Source organism: Rhincodon typus, chromosome 2 (genome assembly GCF_021869965.1).
Source record: "Rhincodon typus isolate 14 chromosome 2, sRhiTyp1.1, whole genome shotgun sequence".
Classification (NCBI taxonomy): domain Eukaryota; kingdom Metazoa; phylum Chordata; class Chondrichthyes; order Orectolobiformes; family Rhincodontidae; genus Rhincodon; species Rhincodon typus.
This window is the reverse complement of record NC_063333.1, coordinates 139,358,846-139,367,964: the sequence shown is the minus strand read 5'-3', so window position 1 is coordinate 139,367,964 and position 9,119 is coordinate 139,358,846. Positions and strand designations below refer to the sequence as shown.

Sequence of the window (9,119 nt, the reverse complement as noted above, 5' to 3'; positions counted from 1 at the left end):
TGGCCTGCTGTGTTCATCCAGCTCTACACCTTGTTATCTCATAACTCAATTTCAATGTGGTTTGGTGAAAGACCACGAGCTCCTTGTTTCTCAAAATGAGTTAAATTCTGGAAATACTAAAGTTGTCATTTCAAGGCAGTTAACAACTAGAATGTTTCTGAAAATTTTACATAAATTTGAAAACTGGGCCTTGCATTCAAGTCACAAATGCTGGAAGGCTCTGAAGGCACAATTCTATGGCTTTGCATGACCAGAAGGGAGTATCTCTTGCAGGAGTGCATATTATGTAACTGCAAGTCAGGTACTCACGATTATCAGTAGAACACATTGGGGACTACGCTTATGACTCCCAAATTATGTCCCAGTGGGTGGAATCTCTCACTGGAGTACATTGTATAAACGTTTTGGAAGACTAGATGGACTACACAACAGGAGATAGTGTGTACTAATTAGAAAGTCATGTGCAAGGATACATTCGGCAATACCTCACACTTTCAAAATGGTGGCAGATAAATTGAACATTGCTGTGGAATAATGGGTAGTTGGATGGGGTACACTGAGCGTAAATTTTACCAGGACATTAAAGGTAGGTTGGAGATGGTGTAAGAAGCAAACTGAGAGAAAAATGTGATGTGCTTGATCCTCCATCACGTGTTCACACCACCTCTTCACGCTTTTCTTAGAGGTAGCATCAATAAGAACACACAGAAACTATGACCAATAACTTCCTTGTCCAAGGCATCACGTCTTGTTCGTTACACAATTCCTACACATCAACTGAAGAAAGAATCACGCTATGAATTATTGGAAGCATGACCTGGTTGTGTCTTGGGAAAGGTTAATTGGAGCATTTGAGATATTAGTGAATTATAGGATCAACAATGTTTCTCAACTGATAACATGTAAAGATTGAGGAAGAATCAGTAAATGAATTGGGGAGGTTGCGGAAATTAGAGTCAACTGCGATATGAACAGAAATAACCAACGAAACAAAAATTGAATTCAGAGAAAGAAACAAAATGTAATAAAAATAAAGTAAAATTTCAGAACAGTTTACTTCCTTCAGAAATGAGTCTCCACAGTTTCAACTATTCTCTTTCTCAGGTGGAGAGATTTTGTGGCATTGCAGGAACCTAAGAGCCAAGAAGGGGAAATAATTGGACAAGTGGCCCTGGAGAGAAATTTCTTGTCAGTTCAGCAATTACATGCTGGCTGAGAAGGTCCATTGTGAGCTTTATTAACTCGTTAGCTATTATGGCCCATAAATGGCCATTTAAGGCCTCATTTCATGACCTCTAATCACCTGCTCAACGACCACCCCACCACCCCCACCACCCCTCCCTGGTGGGCAAAAAACGTGGCTAGTTTCCTTACTCACCTCATGGCCTACCATCTGTGCCTCTGATTGGGGCAATTAGAAGCTCCTGAAAGTCACTCCCTGAGCTCTTTCCTTGACTCCTCTCTGTCCGGATACCAAAAGATAAAAATGATTCACCTTCTTGCTGCTGGATCCCCTAAGGAGGTGGCCTTGATCAATGGACTTTAGGACCCAGATAAGTCAGCCTTTGATTAGCCGGCAGCATCTGGCAGCCTGGGATGCCAGTGTCAAGGCCTGTGCTAGGACAAGGTGCTTGCCATGCTCCACCTGTCCCTTAATGAACAAACTAGTGTATGTTCGAGTGAGTTACCTTAATGGTGGGGTGGCGTGTCAGTCACATATTCACCCGTACACTTTAAAAAAAGGGAAAGATTCTGTGCAAGGTCTCGTCATTAAAAACACCTATGCTGCAGATTACCAGCCCTAGCTTTTTGCAAGGAATGGAACTGGTAAATAAGGTGCAAATGCAGCAACTTCTCAAAGCTCATTGAGAGATTGATGGTGAACTGCCACTTTTGAAGCCTGACATCAGAGTGGCACAAATAACGGAACAATTTTTGGGATTTCACAGCCTACGCCACATCTCTTTCTCACCACAAATTGTTAAATGATTTACGCATTAATATGAGTGCACAGTAAACCTTCCATTATTTTGCCAGCAAATTCTGGCCCAATGATTTTGACAGCATGTAGAATGAAGCACAAGGTTAAGACAGCAAACAGCAATAACAGTGAGTATAGTTAACAATAATGATAGAAGCTTGAAGACAATCCAGCCTTTTATTTGTCCTGCTGCTACCTGTCAACATCATTTAAAACCTCCTGTGGTTGGCAATGTAACAGGGTTGGCATTACTACCATGGAGACAACATTTTTATTTACAGTAAATTGTAGGCTATTCATAGTTATTAGCGAGCTGGTTGGTTTCTAGGTCACTATTCTGAAGAAGTAATTTGGAAGGCAGTCTAAGAGAGAACATTTTTTGTACTGCATATATCCCAAAATGAATTTTATATTTCACCAAAGAAGACTAAAGAATAAGATCATACATTGAATTACACGATGCAGAACTAATCATTGCTGAGTCAGAAATAAACTGTATAAATCAGGAAGTTATGACGACAGTACATTCAGCAAACTAAGTACTTATAATTTAGTGTAACATTTGTTCCAAATTTGTTCCAAGCAGGTCAAGCGTCTAAATGAATTAAGGCACTCAAAGAAACAGCAGCATGAAGGCCAGTAACTGCAGCTTTGCTATAATGTAAACCACTTTTCTCAGTGCAACCTGTTCTTTCTGTCAGTGGACTGTATTATTCAAGTGGTACAGCACCATAATATTGTCAGAGTATTATAGATTTTCCTGTCACAAAAGGTGGAGCTACATGAAGCAGATATGAAATACTACAATTAAACAGCAATTCAAGAAATGTGCGCTCTGAAAAATGAATTCAGTCTGTCATGCCATCATGGTTCGATGACCATGTGAAATGTTCAACCTTTGATTTTGAGTTTTGTAACATCATTAGAGCCCCTCAAGTGTGTTACCATCTTGCAACACAAACAACATTCATTTATTCTCTTTGGAGTATTGAAGGCTTTCTCAAAGCAATGTTCTGAGTGGTATTTGATTCGTTTTTAAATGACATAATATGGTGTCAACTTGTTGGCCTGGTTTCACTTAGTGATCTTAGACAGCAATTAATCAGACCTAAAGGTGAAGGGAAGTGTACATAATCGCTTTTCAGCATACTTGCCTAGTTAAGCAAGATATAGCGTTAGCTGGAAGCACTTAGATTTAAAGTATAAAAATTCCCAATTTTATCATTGCCAATACATACAGTTTCCATCTTTTCAGGGTAAAGCTCTGTTACCAAATAATTAGAATCTCTCAATTGTCATTGCAAGATGGTGGGAGGAAGAAGACACTTTAAAGCCATTTTCAAGCCATCGGATCCATGTACTCCGACATTGCATAGCTACTAGCCATTCACAAATTGCACATTATGTCTTGGGATTGGTGGTTCAAGGCTATTTTCACAGTTTGCTCAAAGAAAATAATGGAGGTTCATACAGCACTCGACATAGTTGATGTTATGTCTATTGGCCTGGGATTGATATGACCATTCAGCTAGAGAGCTAAGCTTTGTTGGGACAGCAACAGCTGTAACAACAGGCTGAACAGCTGGGAGAAACTCTGTTTAGGGGATACCAGGCTACGTTTAGGTCTATCCAACAGCTTAATAGTCACCCTATAGTTCGCATCCTCTAAGAGCTGCCAGCCAATTAGAGGTCTCTTCAGTCTCAGCAGCAGCAGCACCACCAGGAATGGTGCCCATCCTGAGGAGAGGATGCAGTAAGATACGCCACCTTCACCACAAGGTTGGGCATCACTGAAACCAATCAGCCAGGCCCAAATGAAGGGCAAGTGGTTTTGGTAAGAATCGGAAAAGGGATGTTCCTTTGTGTAGTCATCAGTGCCAATGTTCCTGTGTTCCCATTCATGAGTCACAGAGTCCCAGATAGGAGGAATGCCACTCAGGACCTGCAGAGAGGCTGTTGGGACTCACTTGGCAATCTGCCTATGTAGTCACCCCAGGTGGCAAACAGTTCACTCAGTGCAGGAAGAATACCAGTGGCAGTAGAATGTTATCCTTAACTGTTCAATTAAGTAGCATAATTGGCCTTGGACAGGAGAGCCACCTTGTACTTTACCTTTCAATGGTAACATGCCAGAGCAGCCAGAGGGCAATAGGCAGTTTACCCCTACCTTCTATCACCATCTTACAGGCCCTCTTGCTCCCCTGCTCATCCCTAAAATCCATAGGGTCTTTACTGAATGAGCTACTGAATTCTTTCTTCCAACCTAGTAGCTGGGTCATCTGCCTCACAAGCATGTCATGTGACTGCCATGACAATGGGATGGGGATATTTAGAAAACACAGCTCCACAGTTCAATACTTTTTAATACTGCTTGATGATATTCATCACTAAAAAAATTCTAAATTTATATATATATAGTAGCTCTGAATTTGCAAAGAACTTCTAAGTGCTCAGTGGATTCAATAGTGGTTAAGGATAGTAACCATTTGTAGCTTCAGGTTTTTGACAGAGGCTATTTGTTCCATGGAGTTAATGCCAGTTTTCTGTACAGTAATCCAGCAATCCTATTCCAACTGTTCTATTCACATAACCCTGCACGTTTACTACACTCAAGTGCTTGTTTAATTTCCTTTTGATATCACTGCTCATCTCCACTTTCTTCATCCACCGAGGCATCAAATTCCAGGTCGTCACCATTCAAACAGACTCAATGTGTTGTGATAAAATTGACATTTGCAATGAGCAGAAGAAATTTCCGAATGACGCCATTTTATATTTTGCATAAAGGAGGAGTGCCTACTGACTCACCATTGGAGTCACTTTGGCCATCTGGGATGTGGGAGGATACCAGTATTAATTTCTAATTGAAAACCGGGTTTTGATTCTCAGGATGGAATTCCTTCCTCTTTAAGTAACTTGACAATACCTAGAGAAAGGTCATTAAGTTCACACACCAAGCAATTCCCTTCCCCAGTCACTAGGAAAGCACTTGGTTTCTGATTTGAGAATGTGGTTAATAGTTGGAACGGTCAGCTATGAGCAGGAACATATATCACTTGACCACATAGCATATTGGTACACAGATCCATAATACTCCTCTCTCCTAAAGATTCTTTATCTCACACTATTCTCATTTCAACATTTCAAACGTTTAACATAATTCATAGCTTTCTGATATCCCCTATATAGTTACTTTTAGACAGAATAGATTCAAGTATTGAATATAATTTTCAGTAATGTATTTCTTGAGGTTTTTTTAGTCATTGAAAGGCACTAAGAGTCATAACGCACATAAAGTTGGTTGGCCCAGGGATGTCCAAGTCAGAGTAACGTCAAAGTTTTCCATCCATCTGGGAATAACAACAAAGAAAAAAAACATAATTCCAGTATTGATTTCTTGCTCTAGATTAATTATTGTGACTTGTATTATTTGCACTTGGGGCCCGTACTACTGACAGCTAGTGGCAGTAAAATGTACTCGCTTGTTTTGTAAAACCAGCAAAACAGCCATTGTGTTTCATACAGTGAGTCAGATATTACACTGCTGCAGAGAGGCAGGGCTGAATTGTATGATATTTTGGCTAAGCATCTTTTTCTTTGAATTTCATGGAGGGGTTCTTTCTACGGAGGTAGCCACTTAGGTCAGCATGGTTTCCATAGTTTGAAGAAACATCCAGCAGTACAAGAAGGTGAATAACATTCTCCGCTCCACCAAGATAAGTGCCACCATCTTCTCTCTGCTACCTCACACTAACTCTATTACTACTGCTTTTGCACCAACCTCCCAGCAAGGCTCTTGTTGTAGTATTTTCGCTATTACAAGCAGCATCTTCCCTCACTCGCTCCTAACCACACTACTTATCCTGCATGCCATCTATGCTGCCTACTCACTCACTTGGTACACCATACCACTTTTCCCCTTTCTGCATCAGCATTAACAGCTGTGCTACCCACTTTCATCTCAGTCTGTACTCCGCCTCCCTCCTTTCTCTCACTCCAGAAAAAAAAGGCCCGTTACAGGATCAAAAGGGCTGAAGAAGGGTCACTGGACTTGAAATGTTGACTCTGCTTTCTCTTCACACATGCTGCCAGACTGCTGAGTTTCTCCAGCAATTTCTGCTTTGGTTCCAAAAGGGACAAGATGGATGATGGGGTTCCTGACATTTGGCTCCTGACTATCTATGAGGAGAGCATCTTGGTCCCCCACAGAGAAGAATGGAACAGCTTCTGTGAAGATGCTTGAAAGATCCATGTCTTGGAAACCAAGTTAGATGTATTATCCATTGCTGTGCTACTTTCCCATGATCCCCACAGCGTACTTGATCTTTACATGCCACAATGTCTATCCCTTGATCATTGCATTCTCTCCTTTGGGTCTTACAGTAAGAGTGGCATGACCACAGTGGATCCTGGTCAAAGGAGGCGGCCCGCAAGAGATGCCTTTGTCCACTTCAGAGGAAACATCAGCAAGGCTGCCTTCTGCACCCTCCATCAGCTCAGATACTGACACCTCGGTGGGTATTGTATCCACATCAGAGTCAGGAGCACCTGCTAGTATGCATTTCATTGTCAAATCTCCACAGCTGGTCAAAGAAGAAATGCCCCAGTTTACTGTCACTTGTAAGAGCCCAGGTACCTGCACAGCCCCACGCAAGAGAGGACCCCATGGTGTTCGCAATTTGTGACTTTATTGGCATACACAAGTAGACACAGTAGCAGCAGGAATTTTGTTGGGGGCACTGGGCAAACTAAGTCACCTGCATCAACACTATTGGGACCCTGCTATCTCAAGAATGTAACTGTCTGACTGCCTCCATGGACAGGTTGGAAGATGCCATTAAGAACCAGGTCCAGCAGTTTCAGAGCATGTTAGATTTGCACACAGACCTGCACTCTATCATTCTAGCCATTGGTTTTCAGCACCAATAGCAAGGCGATTCAGGATCCAAGGGACCTTGACCACACACCAGGTTCCCCTTTCTCACAAGCTGTCCAGATGGTGCCAATAGGCAACCAGTCAGTGAAGGAACGATGCACAAGTCCCTACAGAAGTTTCCTCACAGAAAATTCCAGAACTTTCAAGGCCTTCCACCCTCAGTCACCCTCAGCCCTCTGTTAGTTCAAGCTGAGGTGGGGGAGGATCATTTGCCTCTAGTAAGAACACACATATCGGACACACATATCTGTGCCCACTAGACAAAACGTTCACCCCCAGGGTAACCAAACCAGACCTGTAAGGCAAACAGGTTCCATTGTAGGACAGGCTTCCTCCACCCCAGTGGCAGAACCCAAGCGTTCACTGGGACATAGTGGTAGCAAATGAAAGAAGGCCTTCTGAGGGCATATTGGTTACACAGGGGAATCCTTATTGTAAATAAATTCTTACTTTTTTGGATATATGTATTGTTGTCATTAACATAAATATATGTTCTGTTATCATCAGCTGTGTGTAGAGGCTCTGTCCACCTGCAAATACAACATTGTAGGTACTGAAGCCACCCAAACTTCTCCCTGTCTAATATTCCATGTGTAGGCAATGGGTAAATTACAGGTGACTGCGATTTTGGCCAAATGTGCTCCATCTTGCCATCTGCAAAGACATTGCTATCGCATCACAGGCATTATTGAGATTCTGTCTATATCATGCATAAAATGATGAGGGACACTTGCAGCAACGAGCTGGCTAGATGGGCTAATGGTAGGAGTCAAAAGGATTGCAGCACTTGCACTCTTGTTTCACCTTCAGTGTTTCTCTAATGGTTTCACTCTTTGAAGGGCCTCACATAGCATGGACCTGCAGCCCCCTCCATCACCCACTCCAGGTTTGATTGCAGCCATTTTTATTTCCAATGTACACTTGTGATTTACATACCCTGTATTTGTGACAATGGAGGGTGATGTGGCTGCTCCCTGAGCAGAGACTTCCAGGCTCTACCTTATTGTGTAGGTATACCCTCAAGCATTAACATCTACTTCCTGATAGCTCTCCCTCACAACCCTGTAGGCCTTGTGCCTCCCTAGGTTCCCATCCAACTAGTCTATTTGAATCTGCTCCTGCCCACTCTCTTCCTGCCGTATCAGATTCCATTGAACTTCAGAGTGCTGCTCACTGTTGATGACTCCCATTCCTACATGACCTCTTTCCGTCGCATGTTCTACCGTACCCCCCTGTTACATAAGAGTTATCCTTTTCACAACTGTAATGCCCTGGGGTTCCCAGCATTCTGACTCAAATCTCAACAATTAAGTTTCCCAGCCTCCCTCCTGCAGCAGTGGCCCCTGACAACCCCTTCTTGGCTTTTGATGGATAGACACCACCAAACTGACAGTGGCCCATCCTTTAAGGGACTAAGTCAGACAGCCCCAAATGACTATATATGAGTAACCAAATTCCTGTATGATATCTGCACACTTTCCTGACTGCATTTTCATCACTCCCTGGGCTGGTTGTACTGGTCCCAAAGCATTGACTGTGACCCATTCCCTGGGCTGGAGAAGTATGGACATCCTGACTGCATCAGCTCTGTCCTGACCATGCTCAAACTCCTGGAATAATAGTGGAGCTGACCTTCACTTACTGTGCCGGGGCCCCTTGATTGATCGCACCTTCCTAGACAGCAACTAAGAATGGGCAGTAAATTCTAGCCTGGTCACTTCTCACAGAGGAACAAAATGAAAAAAGATCCCTCTAGAATGAAGAAGGGTCACTGAACTTGAAACATTAACTCTGTTTTCTCTCCACAATTGCTGCTAGCAGAGTTGTTCTGGCAATTTCTGTTTTTGGTTAATTAAGAAAATATCATTCTTGTATGCCACAGCTGAGGGAAATATTCAAGCGTATAGGCCTAGAACAGCCACAATTTTGAGTCTAATGGCTGGAGTGGAAATGCTCAGATCACGAATCTCATGGATTGCCATCTAAAATTTTGATAAAAATAACTTTATCTACCAACATTAAGTAATTGGAACAACCATCTGTTCAACCTTTGCCTTAGCTGAAAAGACGTCATTTCCAAGTAGGAAATGGGTCACAAAACTGACCCACAGAGACTTCTAATAGTGTTGATTGTGGTGGATGTCGCCCATTGGTTACATGAGATAAGCGTAGCAAAACTGAAGTAGTCTAAGAAAATACAAC

The 9,119-nt window shown here is 42.4% G+C and overlaps 1 protein-coding gene across 4 annotated transcripts in view; it reads right to left on the bottom strand.

Moving 5' to 3' along the window:
- Positions 1 to 9,119, bottom strand: part of fars2 (phenylalanyl-tRNA synthetase 2, mitochondrial) — a 290,463-nt gene that overhangs the window by 63,690 nt on the left and 217,654 nt on the right. Inside the window, exon 6 of one of the 4 annotated variants that reach the window (XM_048617024.1) lies at positions 2,145 to 5,331. The exons of the other annotated variants lie outside the window; for them this stretch is intronic. Coding sequence (XP_048472981.1) covers positions 5,262 to 5,331 — 70 coding nt within the window. The 3' untranslated portion in view covers positions 2,145 to 5,261. Of the gene's footprint in view, positions 1 to 2,144; positions 5,332 to 9,119 lie in introns of those variants that run through there. 4 annotated transcript variants of the gene reach the window in all.